The sequence below is a fragment of the Halichoerus grypus genome, chromosome 3 (assembly GCF_964656455.1).
Source record: "Halichoerus grypus chromosome 3, mHalGry1.hap1.1, whole genome shotgun sequence".
Lineage (NCBI taxonomy): Eukaryota > Metazoa > Chordata > Mammalia > Carnivora > Phocidae > Halichoerus > Halichoerus grypus.
In genome coordinates this window covers 172,013,652-172,030,031 of record NC_135714.1, presented here as the reverse complement: position 1 = coordinate 172,030,031, position 16,380 = coordinate 172,013,652, and the positions used below count along the sequence as shown (strand labels likewise).

Here is a 16,380-nt window from a genome sequence, read left to right as displayed (position 1 = left end):
ACTCTTTGAGGAACCTCCATACTGTTTTCCAGAGTGGCTGCACCAGCTTGCATTCCCACCAACAGCGTAGGAGGGTTCCCCTTTCTCTGCATCCCCACCAAAATCTGTCATTTCCTGACTTGTTAATTTTAGCCATTCTGACTGGTGTGAGGTGGTATCTCATTGAGGTTTTGATTTGGATTTCCCTGATGCCGAGCGATATTGAGCACTTTTTCATGTGTCTGTTGGCCATTTGGATGTCTTCTTTGGAAAAATGTCTGTTCATGTCTTCTGCCCATTTCTTGATTGGATCATTTGTTCTTTGGGTGTTGAATTTGATGAGTTCTTTATAGATTTTGGATACTAGCCTTTTATCTGAGATGTCATTTACAAATATCTTCTCCCATTCTGTCGGTTGTCTTTTGGTTTTGTTGACTGTTTCTTTTGCTGTGCAAAAGCTTCTTATCTTGATGAAGTCCCAATAGTTCATTTTTGCCCTTGCTTCCCTTGCCTTTGGCGATGTTTCTAGGAAGAAGTTGCTGCAGCTGAGGTCTGAGAGGTTGCTGCCTGTGTTGTCCTGTAGGATGTTGATGGACTCCTGTCTCACATTGAGGTCTTTCAACCATTTTGAGTCTATTTTTGTGTGTGGTGTAAGGAAATGGTCCAGTTTCATTCTTCTGCATGTGGCTGTCCAATTTTCCCAACACCATTTGTTGAAGAGACTGTCTTTTTTCCATTGGACATTCTTTCCTGCTTTGTGGAAGATTAGTTGACTCTAGAGTTGAGGGTCCATTTCTGAGCTCTATCTTCTGTTCCATTGATCTATGTGTCTGTTTTTGTGCCAGTACCATACTGTCTTGATGAGGACAGCTTTGTAATAGAGCTGGAAGTCCGGAATTGTGATGCTACCAGCTTTGCTTTTCTTTTTCAACATTCCTCTGAAAAATGCCAGATTTCTAAAACAATGTGATCATTCTGCATTTTTACCAAGAAATAAAAAGAGTGTCAGTTACTCCATATTTTTGCCTGTATTTGGTATTATAAGTCTCTATCATTGTATCCGTTCCTATTGGTCGGCATTAATATCTCATTGAGGTTTTAATTTGCAATTCCCTGATGATTAATGAATGATATTGAACATCTTTCACAATTGAACATCTTTCACAGGCTTATGGCTCTTTAATTTGGTTTCTCTTAAGTTCCCTAGAAATTTTATGTTTAGCCTTGACATTTAAGTCTATGCTCTAATTCAGTTTTTCTGAATAAGGGCTAAAATTGATTTTATTTCATGTGAATATCAAGTATTTTAGCACCACTCATTGAATAGGTCATTCTTTAGTCTTTCAAAGTCTTTATTAGCACCTTCGTGGAAAATCAATCAGTCAATAGCATGTGGGTGTATTTCTGATCTATTCTGATCTACTGATCTATATGTTTACATTTATATCAATAACACAATATGCATCTCTATAACAGCGGTCAGCAAACTATGGCTTGAGATATGGCCACCTGTTTTATAAAAAAATATTTTATTGTAACAGAGGCATACCCATTTGTTTATACATCCTCTATGCTGTTTTCATGCCATAAATGTTGAGTGAAGTAGCTGCAACAGACCATCTGCCCCACAAATCAAAAATATTTACACTCTGGCTCTTTAAGAAAATAATAATGTAAGTCCTCATCTTGTTCTTATTTTTAAAACGTGAGTAGTTTGCATCTCTCCTTATAAAATTGAGAACAATTTCCACAAAAATGTTTTCTGGAATTTTGATTGGGATTACACTGAATCTACAGATCCATTTGAGGAAAATAAATATTTTAACCATATCAATTTCTTTATTTCTTGTGACCTTGCTAGACTTTCTTATTAGTACTGATAACTTTGGTGGAGATTGTTTAATATTTTCTATGTACCGAGTTAGGTCACTAAAATAAAGCACATTATTTTTCTTTCAAAACAGTATGCCCTTTATTATTCTTTCTCCTATTGAACTCTCTAGGAACTCTAGGAAAAAAAGTTGGCTAGAAATAGTGAGGGCAGACAGCCTTGCACTATTTCTAATCTGACAGACTATTTTAGTCAGTTCAGGCTCTAATAAATATGCCATAAACGAGGTGGCTTAAACAATGTACACTTACTTCTCACAGTTCTGGAGGCTAGGAAGTTTAAGATCAAGGCGCCAGCAGATGTGGCATCTGGTGAGAGCACTCTTCCTACTTTGCAGATGGCTGTTTTCCTTTTATATGCTCATGTGAGAGGGCACAGAGAGATCAAGGAAGTTTCCTACATCCTAGTTTTTATCATGAATGGGTGTTGAGTTTGACCAAACGATATTTTTGGAACTATCAATATGGTCCTGTGGTTTTCTACATAAATCTGTTAAAATTGTTTCATTCCTGTTTTGCTGTACTGGTTTAAAGCATAGTGCCTCAAAGTCCCATACATACTATAGTCTCAAAATTCTTGAAAAAGTACAAATGGTTTTATACTATAATGGCAACTTGACTAGATAAAAAATTGTTGGGATTTTTATGCCATCCAGAGAAGCCGTTCTATACACCCTACATATACATTATGCACTATCTTATAAGCACTTCATTTGGCAAAGGCTAAGGCCAGTCTGTTTCCCTACTTTTATGGGTGACTTTGAGGCCAAGATGCCTTTAAGATTGTTCCTTATTTATTTATAAAGTCTAATATATTAATCATATTATATCTTAATGTTGCCAGTTTTTTATTAAGGTTTCTTAAGAATTTTTTTTTAAAATTCAGGACTTTTTTTTTTCAAAAAAATTATTCTTTAATAATGTGGAATATCTTGGGTGCTACTTTATTCATTAATGACATTTTTATTATCTTGAATTGCCATTATCAGTCTTTCATACTCAGTTATTCAGGGTTCTCCAGAAAAACAGGACCAGTAGGATGTGTATGATTATTTCTTATAATTAGATTTATTATAAGGAATTGAATCACATGATTATGGAGGTTAGGAAGTTCAAAACCTGGAAAGAAAAGGCCAGTAGGCTGGAAACCCAGTGAGAATTGATGTTGTACTTCAGGTCTAGAAACCATCAGATTAGAGACGCAGGGTGAGCTGATGCTACAGTTTCAGTATAAAGGTAATCATCTGGAGAATCCTGTCTTATTAAAGAGTTGGTCAATCCATTTGTTTCATTGAGGACTTCACCTGATTGCATGAGGCCCATCCACATTATGGAGGATAATTTGCTTTACTCAAAGTCCACTGATTTAGATTTTAACTTACTCAAAAACACCCTCACAGGAATTCCCAGAAAATATAACCATCTGGGCAATGTAGCCCAGCCAAGTTGACATATAAAATTAACTATCATATATTCTTAGCTTTTCTCTAGCATCATTTTTATTTCATTGCTTTCTCTATACTCAAACCTAACTATAGTATTATAAATGGGGGTTTTAGCACAATGTTTACTGTTATTTCAGTAGTTCTTTTATCAATGTCTTTTATTTTTAAAATAGATTTATTTTTCTCTTACATTTATTTCCTGAGCACTTTCAGGGAACTTTTAAACAGACTATATAAAGGTAGACCATTATACTACTACTGAACGTATCTCTGGGGTCATATTCTCTGGGTTTGAGTTTTAATGCTACAATTTACCAGAGAATTTCCCAGGATAATAATTTAAATTCTCTAAATCTCTGTTTCCTGGTCTGTAAGGGGAGAAAATGTTGAAAGAATTGGAAAGACGGGATATATGTCAAGCACTTAGAACAGTATGCGGCACCTAGGTGGCAGTACATAGAGTTTTTTCGTTCACTTTGGATTTTGTGTTTTTCTGTCTTACATTTTATGTTTATATTTCATATACTCCATGTTTATTCCTTTCTAATTATTATTATTTTAGAATATATGTAGTCCTTTCAAGTCAAACCATTCTTGAACAGTGGGTGGGGATTAGTGACTTTTATTACACTTTTGCTTTATTATAAATGGCCAATTATGGGGCGCCTGGGTGGCTCAGTCAGTTAAGTGTCTGCCTTCAGCTCAGCATCCTGGGATCGAGTCCCGAGTGGGGCTCCCTGCTCAGTGGGGAGCCTGCTTCTCCCTCTTCCGGCCACTCCCCCTGCTTGTGCTCTCTCTCTCTCTCTGACAAATAAACAAAATCTTAAAAAAAAAAAAAAAAAAGAAATGGCCAATTATCTAAGAATGTTTGCTCCCTTCTCCAAGAGAAGAGATGTCAGTGAGACACCTGTCCAGGCTCAACTGTGTCGAGGTGGGGATGCATACACTCTTTCCCCTTGCTCTGACTAAATTCAAATAATCTAGTAGGGGACTCTTACAGTCCCCGAGTCAGAGCTACGAAGGGAATCAACCAGGAGAGTTTCATCCACTTCGGTATTTTCATGAGCAAGACATAAACCCGTTAAGCCACTGACCGTTAGAATTGTTTGCTTCAACATCTGGTGGGATTTGACCTAATAGAGATTCTCATGAAAAATACAGATTGAGGACAACTGTTTACATGGTTCTTCCATCTTTTCATTTGGTTGAAAGCTCACGATATTTGACAACTATTGTTTTTGGATTTGGTTGTAATTGCGTCTGGATACTATCTTCAATCAGGATGATATTAGAGTCTCTTTTTTCTGCTTCTGGTTTGCTTATTTTATATATTAGGAAGACTATTTCACATTAGGAAGAAAGAGGTTTTTTTAGTAAAAAAAAATCTCAATTCTGTAGTTCTGAATTGATCTAGAATTACAGATTGGAAATTATTTTGCCTCACTAATTGTGCCATTGCCTTTCAACTTCCAGTATTGCTGTGGGAAAATTTCATGCCATTTTGCATTTTGATCACATATAAGAAACCAATTTTTTAAATATCGGTCTAGAAATTCATTTTAAATAATTCTTTTTCCCAGGGTCCTGGGATCGAGCCCCGCGTCGGGCTCTCCGCTCAGCGGAAAGCCTGCTTCTCCCTCTCCCACTCCCCCTGCTTGTGTTCCCTCTCTCGCTGTGTCTCTCTCTGTCAAATAAATAAATAAAATCTTTAAAAAAAAAAAAATAATAATAATTCTTTTTTTATTTTATTTTATTTTTTTTTAAGATTTTATTTATTTATTTGAGAGAGAGAATGAGAGAGAGAGAGCATGAGAGCAGGGAGGGTCAGAGGGAGAAGCAGACTCCCTGCCGAGCAGGGAGCCCGATGCGGGACTCCATCCCGGGACTCCAGGATCATGACCTGAGCCGAAGGCAGTCACTTAACCAACAGAGCCACCCAGGCGCCCTAAATAATTCTTTTTTTAAAAAAAGATTTTATTTATGTATTTGTTTGAGAAAGAGAGAAAGTGAGCAAGAGAGAAAGAGCACACAAGCAGGGGCAAAGGGAGAGGAAGAAGCAGACTCCCCACTGAGTAGGGAGCCTGATGCGGGGGCTCGATCCCAGGACCCTGGGATCATGACCTGAGCTGAAGGCAGACACTTAACCAACTGAGCCACCCAGGCGCCCCAATCTTAAATAATTCTGAGAATTTTTTCTTAAATTATTTTATGAGTTATTCAGTTCAGTTTTCTCTATTTATTCATACTGAAACTTCTATCACCCATATTGTTATTTTATTTTATTTTATTAAAGATTTTGTTTATTTGAGAGAGGGAGAGGATGAGCAGGGGGGAGGGGCAGAGGAAGAGGGAGAAGCAAAATCCCTGCCAAGCAGGGAGCCCTATGCAGGGCTCCATCCCAGGACCCCAAGATCACGACCTGAGTGGAAACCCAGATGCTTAACCAACTGAGCCACCCAGGTGCCCACCCATATTGTTATTTTAATTTTTATCTCTCAAATGTCATTTGTCTTTTTTCTTTCTTTTTGTGTAATTTCTGGAATTTTATCCTTTGAACTTTCTATTGGGTTTTTATATTTTTATTACCATAATTTTAATTTCCAACTACTGTTACTTATCCGCTGAATGTTATTTTTTAAATAGCACTTCATTCTTATTTTGTGGATAAAATATTTTCTCTACCATTTTGTTTTCTTCACCTTCTCTATTCTTTGGTACCTCAAACTTGAAAATTTTGATTTATTCATGTCTCTATCTTCCATACTTAATTGTTTGATCATATATTTAGTGCCTCTTCATATTAGCAATTGAGCATTTAATAGCTTATTTCAACATCTCTATGACTACATATGGAGTTTATGAGCTGTTGTCTTTACAAAGAGTAATTTTGTCTGGGTTGTTGGTTGGGAAAACTGTGCTGTTAATGTGGTTAGATTTGTTTGTTTGTTTGTTTGTTTGTTTTTTATTTCAGCTGGTTTGATTACCTCCTGAAGAGGGGTCTTCCAATATACTTCTTAGAATGTGTAAGCCTGGTTCCCAAAATCCAATGTGCCAAGTTTAACTTAATTATACTAGTTTCAGTATGGTATTCCTCCTCTATTGGGAAATACAATAGAATATCTGTGCCTGGTGTCCCCATTTCATAGACTCCCCAAGGAAAACAGCTTTCAATGATCTATCAGTCTACAACAGAGACAATTAGTTAAGAAAGGAAATGAAGGTTTCTACATACTTACACAACTTACTTTCAACTAGTTATTTCCTTGAGCTCACTTTTAAAATCCCTAGGGGAACTGGACATACAATTCCAGAAACATCTGAATAGTACAGCAGTATATTTCAAGTTTCTTATAGCCTATCCCAATTACCAGTTTAGGATTCAGATTTTTAAACCAGCTATCGGGTATTCAATGTCCATTGTTATTACTCCTTTCCTGTTCTTTTTATTTTTGTATGTTTTTGCCTTTTTAAAAATCCATTTTCATTTTAGGGGGGTTTAAGGAAGGGATGAGTAAATGCATGTGCCCAAAATGCTTTCAACAGATAAGCCCTTTACTGTATTTTGTTTGGTTTCTATCTACTTTTCAACTCTGGTTATAATGAAAGTGTTTACCTTGTTTATAAGTTTATTTCTGTTTACTTTCAAAAATATAAAAATATACCTAAAAGATAAGCTTTTATGTTATTTTTTCTGTTCCTTTAAAAAATCTGATATATTGAAGATATTAATTTTATATATCTGTGCTTGTAAAAGCACTGGTCATGTGAAAACATGCTTAACTAAGCCTATAGATAAGTTTATCAAATTCAGGATGAAAAGCAATTATCGAGTTACTTCATGAAAGATAAAATTCACAAACACGTATCAATACTCATTTAACTTCATTCCTGCAGTGATAATCCTGGTTTCTTCTTACTTTCTGAAATTTTTGTCTCTATTTTACTTCATTATTGCATTTTGTTTTGTACCCAAATTTTCCATCATTACTTGCAATTACCTTGCTCCACTACATTAGAAAACATAGTGAGCAAATATTAATAGTAGTAGTGATTTTTATTGATCACTTTTTTATTTGTCCACATACTATGCTAAGTAATTTCCATTTATAAACTTATTTAATATTGGAAATAAATGTATGAGTTAGGTATTATTTTTATTATTTTTTTTTACAGATAAGAACATTTAAATACAGAAAAGTTATGTTATTTGCTCATGTTCTTGTGGTTAAAATGGACAGACTTGGAATTCAAACCAAGGCAATTGGGACAGTATGTTATCTCTATGTTGTCTAATCTCTGATTTATTGCTGATTCACTGCCGGGGAATGGCTTCAAGTGCAGTATTATTTGTCTTTTCCAAAGTTATGTCCATCCTTCAGGTTCTTCTTCTGCCACAGAAGAGTATTCATGGAATCTTTTAAAGTTTTTCAATTTACTTTTGTGATAGTGCTCTATTTCAGTGGTGAAAATTGTTTCAATTGTGTCTAATATTGTATTACAATATGCTGATGGTTTCCAGAGCTGGCATAAAGTTTGGGGTCACATCTTATTTTCATTAAAAATGAAATTTTCATCTCTATATATGATCACACTTTATCATTTTTTTGAGTTTATGAAAGTGCAGTTTTATTAATCTGCTTTCATATCACTAACTGTCAAAATAAATAAAAGCAAATTAAAGCAATAGGGAGATGGAGCTCATCATAAATTCAATTCAGGTTTCATTCATAAATATTTTGTTTTGCTTCTCTTCAATGTGATATCCATTACATTCAATGTGATGACAGTGTGTGGACAGAGGTTCATTTATTTAACCACTGATGATAAAATATAAAGTTGTACAAATGAGGAGGAAGTTAGGATATATATAGATATATACATATACCTTTATATCTATATCTATATCTATATCTATACATATATATATATCAAAAAGTCTTTGGAAATATGCTTACCTGTACATGTAAGCATTTATAGTCAAATTGTAGTTGTTCAAAACTGTGGTACATTCATGCAAAATGATTACTTAATGTAAAAATATAAATATGCAAATATGACATAATTGTATAAAATATATACATTTCAAGTTTATGCATATATATATGTATACATGAAAAACTATAAAGCAGTATACATCAAAATGATCACAGTGGATTCCACAACTGCATTTACCTTTAGAAAATAACATTACAGTCTATGCTTATTTTCCTTGCAAAGGCATATGTTTAATATTTTAATAGATGCTAACCCACACATTATTTAATTGTAAATAATAGTAAGTGTAACATGATGTGTATTATCCTCTTAATAGCAAAAAGGAAATTTCACAGAAGTATATGTGGTTATATCAATTTTTGTTTAAAAATATATATTTATAAATCTACATTTATAACTAGATATGTAAAAAGAATTAGAATAATCCAAAATTCTAAGCACTATTTCTAGATGATGACCTTTGGAACAATTTCTTCCTTCTTTTCTAATTTTAATTTTTTTATCAAATAATATAGAAAACATGTATTGTCAAGGAAAATGCAGAAAAACTATTAATAAGTAAATTTGGGTATCATTATATTAGTAGTATGTAAATTTGGTAAAAATGAAACTATGTTTATATGCATAAAAACACTTTCAATTAGGGAAATGTGAGTACTTTGATTTTTAAATTATATGTGATTATATCTGTTTCTAAATATTATGAATAAACATAAAAACATATTTAAAATAAATATCTTACAACAGAAGAATTTAGTATAGTCAATATCAGTTAAATTATTTCCCAAATATAACACATTTCAACGTGAATAAATTATTAGAAGTAACACAAATGAAGATTTCATAAGAGGGGTTACTTACTTTTGATTTCACAAGAATCTTGTAGGATTTTTGTACCAATTGGGGCATAGGAAAATTTTCTTTTAAGGGAGAAAAATCAATTTTTTCATTATTTATTTGATAAAGCATATGCTCATATACAGTTGCAGATTCCAATGGCTCAATGCCATAACTGACATTCTCCAATTGCAAAAATCCCCTAGATGTTTAAACACATAAAAAGAAATAAAAAGATACTTGATATAGATTTCCCATTGAGAATTTAAATCACCACTAAATAAGAACATTTTGTAGAAATTTAATAGTGGTCTTTGCAGTCTAATGTCTAAGAATCATCCCTTCTTACATGGATAAATTTTCAAACTTAATTTTATACCATTTTCTGCCTATTATGTCATTTAGGATTATTGTGGTTTTAGTATGATTGAAGAATGTGAATATTCTTCATACTAGGGGGAGTTTTCCTGAATAAATTTTATGACTGAAAGCCTGGGATGGAGACAAAGAGATAGGAAAAATTATAAGAAGAGGAGGAAGAAAAGAAAGTATATGAGAAGTAACAAAATCAAAGTCTATTTTCTTTGCCTTCACTCTATGCTTCAAGATGTTTCTAAAAATTAAAAGGTCATGCAAGATTTTCAATCATGTACATCTCTGGAATATGCCATTACCTGAGTCCAGAACAGGTGCTAAGGGTCACAGCTGATTTTGGAATTTCTGCAGCATATCCTTGATAAAAGCAATGGCCCTAAACAGGAGTATATGAAGATACATTCATGAATGATTTTAAATAAAGTTTTTGATTCATCCTTACTTCTTAGACATCATCAAACATTCAGATTTAGTCATTACCATAATATTATTCGCCAGATATCCCATTTCCTTGTTATCTACCCACAATCTCTTTCTTTTAACCCTCTTTTGCCTAAAAATAATCATGGCTCCTCTCCTTCCACAAAATAATTCTTTCTATAATTCTGAATTTTTGATGAATAACTTTCTTATCTGTGTCTTTTCTTTCACAGCCACACTTTTTCTTGTTTTTTTCTGTTTTATTATTCTGGTTTATTTTACAGTATTATGTTTAATGACTCAGTTGTAATTTTTTCCTTTTCTCAGGTTATTTAATTTTTTATTTGAGTGTAGTTGACATTTCCTGAATATATAATCTATAACTGCTAATTCAATATAAATAACATTAGACTTCAAAAGTGAACATTTCATTTTTTTTCTAAGTTACCCCAAGGCACCCTGACATTTCCTCATTTTTATTTCTCTTTAATATCTCACCATATTATTTAATCTATTTAATATCTCACCATCATTAGTTCAAGCTCTCCTCCCCATGAACTTTCACAGCATTAGTTTACCCAGGTTCTTCCCTAATATTCTCATTCAGTGAACATTCCCTTTTCTTCCCTTAAAAATCTACTGATATCTAGAGTCAATCCTATTCCTTTGTTAATGCTGTGCTATGAAAACTTTAGTGTCATCACATTCTCACCTATGAATTTGGTTATATGTTATTAGCTCCCAGACATACATCTCCAACAGGAGCCATTCACTTTTTCTCAAAACTATGCTTAACTCCTGTCCCCCACCCACTAACAGTGGCACGGCAATCCTGCTCCATGTCAAGGAACAGCAGCAGCCCCCTCTGCCTGCACTAGTTCCAGCAGACTATGCTACAAGCCCTTCACAAAAAGGTATAAGGCAAACCACATCCCAACCCTCTACCCAGCAGCAGAGAGTAGTTCAGTCTCTGTAGCTCCTGACCTTGTGCTAGGGGAAAAAAAAATGAACTTCATAAGATAATTCTCAACACTCCCAACACAAAACACAAAAAGTGACCCAGATAGAAACTTTCCTCACCCAAGGGCACTAACAGAGATAGAGTGAGAAGTGCACTGACAGGGTTAGAGAAGAGCCAGAATAAATGTTCTCTATCTGATGGGACCTTCATCACCCAACCCCACGTAGCAATACAAAGGCCCAGGAAAGTACCTTTTACCACTATAGGCTGCACCAGCAGAGATCCAGCAGGCACTTGAAAAGAACCAGAAGAATCAATCACAATAGAATTATATTAAAACCCCACAAAAAGTGAAATTGTCATTGGTACAACAAACCACAATAAATCTAAACTTAACCTGGGTTACTGTCTAAAAACTAGATTTGAATGTTAAGGATACAACCAAAAATCATATGCTATACCAAGAACGAAGAAAATCACAAGAATAGAAAGTAAAACCAACTGATAACAATATTGAGATGAATCACACTTTGGAACTAACAGATTTTAAAGTAGCTGTGATAATATTGCTTCAGTAACCAGTTACAAATAATCTTGAAAAAATAAAAGAGCAGAAAATATCAGAAAATAAATAGAAGCTATAAAAACAGATAAAAATATTTGACCTAAAAAATATAATAGACATACCTACAAAAAAAAAAAAAAAACATACTTGATAGGCTCATAAGTGAAGTGGAGATGGCAAGCGACAGAGCCAGTGAACCTGAGAGCAGATCAACAGAAGTTATTCAATATATAAAACAGAGAAAATGAACTAAGAAAATGAATAGAGCCTCAAGGACCTGTGGAATAATAACAAAAGATCTAAAAAACATATCAGAATCTGCAAGAACAGAAAGAATTTGGGGCTAAAAAGTATTCAAAGAAATAAAGGCTAAAACTCTGGCCAGAAAGATGGCGGAGTAGGAAGCCCTGAACCCTCCATCCCTTAAAAAATAAACTAATTCAGCAACAATTCACAAACAAATTTCCTTTATAAGGAATTAGAAACTAATTGAAAGGCACTTGCAGACCTTGGGAGAATGCAAAATCAGACTCACCAAGCCAATATGGAGATTTGGCATACCCTTTCAACAAGGACACTGCCCCAGACCACTGCCATATGATCACAAAAAGACCCTCTGGCTCCCAGCTTGATCCAGAGCATAAGGGTTTGTCCACATGTCTAGTGCCCCAATTTTTCTGAAGGGGCTATCCAAAGAACTAGAACCTATTTCACCTGTCTTGGAGCTCTAATGGGTTCAGCATAATCTAGCCATCCAGACAAAAATGGAGATGGTGACTTGGGCTAGTAGACACCATTGATTTCTCTACCCATGTCCCCACAAAGCACAGAGTAAATAGACAAAAAGATGCCAGCACTGCTTCTCCTTGGGGAAGGAAAAAGTTGATCCATGTGTGCAGTTTTCTTTCTTCACCAAAACTGCCCAAAAATCAGCATCTGTCTCACCAATCCTGGAGCACAGATGGGCCAAGCACAATATAGTTGCCAGGGTAAGAATAGAGGCAGAAGCTTGGGAGGGTAGATGCTACTGATCCTCTCTCCTGCTTGACACAGACAGAGTGGGGAAAAAGACACAGATGCATGTTTCCCCTTAGAAAGATAAAGATTTGATAGAGGCCCCCAAAATCATTGGCCAGGATGACTTGTTAGGATCCTCTTCTGTACATGCCAGTCAGTAAAGACTGGACAAAGCAATTAGTTTTGTCTCATAAGCAGAGACCAAAGCAGAGTCAAGTAAAATGAACAATCAGGAAAAGAAGTTTCAAACAAAGGAAGAAGATATCTCTAGAAACTGATCCTAATGAAATTAAATTAAATAATTTACCTCACAGAGAATTAAAAATGCTCACTGAGGTCAAGAGAACACTGCATGAACAAAGTGAGAATTTTTTTTTTTTTTTTAAGATTTTATTTGACAGAGACACAGTGAGAGAGGAAACACAAGCAGGGGGAGTGGGAGAGGGAGAAGCAGGCTTCCCGCTGGGCGGGGAGCCCAATGTGGGGCTCGATCCCAGGACCCTGGGATCATGACCTGAGCTGAAGGCAGACGCTTAACGACTGAGCCACCCAGGCGCCCCAAGAATTTTTTTAAAAAAAGATAGAAAATATTTTCTTAAATTATGAAACAGAGGATAGAATAAGATGGAGGAGGATGAGGGGGACCCTAAACTTGCCTTATCCCTTGAACACTGCTAGATAAATATCAAATCATTCTGAACACCCCAGAAATCACTCTGAGGATTGAGAGAACAAACTGCACATCTACAGGTAGAGAAACAGTCACATTGTGGAAGGTAGGAGCTGCAGAGAGTTGATTCAGGGGAGAAAAGAACTGTGGGTGCTATGAAGGGGAGGGAACCCTGATCATGGATAGAGGAGTGAGAGACAAAGAGAGAGAGAGAGAAAAAGTGAAAGTGTGCCCAGGGGATTGCACAAGAAAAACTGCCCCCAAACCACTGACTGAGAAAAGGAGAAGGGCTGGCCAACCCAAGTTTTTGTAAGCAGCAGAGCTCGAAGTTTGAAGAAGTCTGAGCCATCACTGGGGTGGTGCCAGGTGGGTTTAGTGGTGCTCCAGTGGGGAGGGAGGGCAGAAGCCCAGGAGTAGGCAGCATGGTCTGAGGATCCCATGGGTTGAATGGGGAAAAACAGTTCCCCTGCATTTGAGAGTGGCAGAATGGCCTCTCCAAGGACAAAAGAATTAGTGGTGCCAATGTACTGCCTTTTTCACTAGCATAAGGACAGAAACACCAGCTGAGGGCAGCAAACCTTGACTTTACCACAAACTCTTAACAGTTGCATGGTCATGTGACTGATTTTCTGGGACAAACTGGCACTGGCCACAGTGTGGCAAGACCCCCAGCAGATCAACATGGGTCTCCACCACATGGGTCCCTAAAATTTGGAATTTTGAAACCCAGCTGAGTACCTTTGTTAAGCACAGACTACTGTGCCACCTGGCAGGCAGATAGTTTGGACACTGACAGGGTGAAGACAGGGATTTGATGGAAGCTGGGGACACAAGAAGTGTGAAAGTTTGCACTTCTGTGAGGGCTTCCTGAAGAATGGCAGGTATGAACTAACCACTCCAGGGAGAAGAGAGTGGGATGATGTCATTCCTCCCCCCTCCCCACCCCCGCTTCAGCACTGACCAACTTCAGTGAGCAACACAGCATCTCCCCCAGTGGAGACCAGAGCCACTTACACTAAGCCCTGACCCCATACACCCTGCAGGTATAACCACTATAGCAAGTCTGCCTGAGAATCAGTGCAGCAGGCCCCTCCCCCAGAAGACCAGCACAAACTCCTTGCACACACCAAGTCCACTGATCATAGAGTGCTGAAAAACTTCAGCTTTAGCAGAAACAGGATACACTTCTTTTAATAAGTGGACCAAAACACACCTGGTTAAAACTTGCCACATAGTGGACAAGGTCCAAACACCTGCCACTGCAGGCAAGGAGAAACTGCAAAGGACTGACCTGAGGGAAAGAGCAGCCTAAACACAACAGCAGAGTAAACACTCTGCAACACCTCCTGAAGCACCCAAGACATTATAGGAACCTCTTTTTAGTATAACCATTACACTCAGGAGCAGGAATATAACAGGCTTTCCTAACAACCACACAAAAAAACCAGTGACCTAGACAAAATGACAAGATGGAGAAATTCACCCCAAAAGAAAGAACACAAGAAATAAGGGACAAGAATTTCATCAAATTTATATAAATAAGATGCCTGAACTAGAATTTAAAACAACAATAATAAGGATACTAGCTGGTTTGAGAAAAGCATAGAAGACACTAGAGAATATCTTACTGCAGAGATAAAAGACCTAAAAACTAGTCAGGCTGAAATAAAAAATGGTATAACTAAGATACAAAACTGATTGGATGCAATGACAACAAGGATGGATGAAGAAGAGGAAAAAATCAGTGATACAGAAGATAAAATTATAGAAAATAGTGAAGCTGAAAAGAGATAAAGAAAAGTATTGGGACACGAATGTAGATTAGGGAACTCAGTGATGACTTAAAGCATAGTAATATTCGTATCATAGAAGTCCTAGAAGAAGAGGGGGAATTGGAGGCAGAAGGTTTATTTGAACAAATCATAGCTGAGAACTTCCCTAATCAGGGGAAGGAAACAGACATCAAAATTGGAGAGGCACAGAGAATTCCCATCAAATTCAACAAAAGCAGGCCCATACCAAGACATATCATAGTCAAATTCACAAAATACACAGACAAGGAAAGAATCCTGCAAGCAGCAAGGGGAAAAAGTCCTTAACCTACAAGGAAAGACGTATTAGGTTTGTAGCAGATCTATCCACAGAAATGTGGCAGGCTAGAAAAGAGTGACATGATATATTTAACATGCTGAATGGGAATAAATATGCAGCCAAGAATATTTTATCCAGCAAGGTTGTCATTCAGAATAGGAGGAGAGATAAAGAGATTCTCAGACAAACAAAAACTAAAGGAGTTCATGACCATTAAACCAGCCCTGCAAGAAATATTTAAGGGGACTCTTTGAGTGGGAAAGAAAGACTAAAAGCAACAAAGACTAGAAAGGAACAGAGAACACCACCAGAAACATCAAAATTACAGGTAACACAATGTCACTAATCATATCTATCAATAATCACTCAGAATGTAAATGGACTACATGTTCCAATCAAAAGATATAGGGTCTCAGAATGGATTAAACAACAACAAAACATGACCAATCTATATGCTGCCTACAAGAGACTCACATTAGACCTAAAAACACCTGCAAATTGCAAGTGAGGGGATGGAGAATCATCTATCATGCTAATGGACATCAAAAGAAAGCTGGAGTAGTCACACTTATATCAAAAAAACTAGATTTTAAACCAAACCTGTAAGAAGAGATGAAGAAAGGCACCATATCATAATTAAGGGTTCTGTCCATCAAAATCAAACAACTGTAAATATGTATGCCTGCAACTTGGGAGCACCCAAATATATAAATCAATTAATAAAAAACATACAGAAACTCATTGGTAATAATACAATAATAGTAGGGGACTTTAACACCTCATTACAGCAATGCAGAAAGTCAACAAGGAAACAATGACTTTGAATGACACACTGGACCAGATGGACTTAACAGATATACTCAGAACATTGCATCCTAAAGCAGCAGAATACACATTCTTTTCGAGTACACATGGAACATTCTCCAGAATAGACCACATACTGGGTCACAAATCAGCCCTCAACAAGTACAAAAAGATTGAGATCATACCATGCATAGTTTCAGACTACAGCACTATGAAACTTGAAGTCAACCACAAGAAAAAATTTGGAAAGACCACAAATACATGGAGATTAAAGAAGATTGAGGTTAAAGAATGAGTGAGTTAACCAGGAAATTAAAAAAGAAATACATGG

General features: G+C 36.1%; 1 protein-coding gene across 1 annotated transcript in view; it reads right to left on the bottom strand.

The window, feature by feature from the left end:
* The window catches only part of LOC118538357 (A disintegrin and metallopeptidase domain 3-like), a 72,011-nt gene extending 61,923 nt beyond the window's left edge, over nt 1-10,088 (bottom strand). The window contains exons 1-3 of the mRNA XM_078068255.1: nt 10,002-10,088; nt 9,821-9,897; nt 9,171-9,348 (exon numbers count right to left, since the gene is read on the bottom strand). Coding sequence (XP_077924381.1) covers nt 9,171-9,348; nt 9,821-9,897; nt 10,002-10,088 — 342 coding nt within the window. The remainder of the gene's footprint in view (nt 1-9,170; nt 9,349-9,820; nt 9,898-10,001) is intronic.
* Between the last annotated feature and the right edge of the window lie 6,292 nt (nt 10,089-16,380).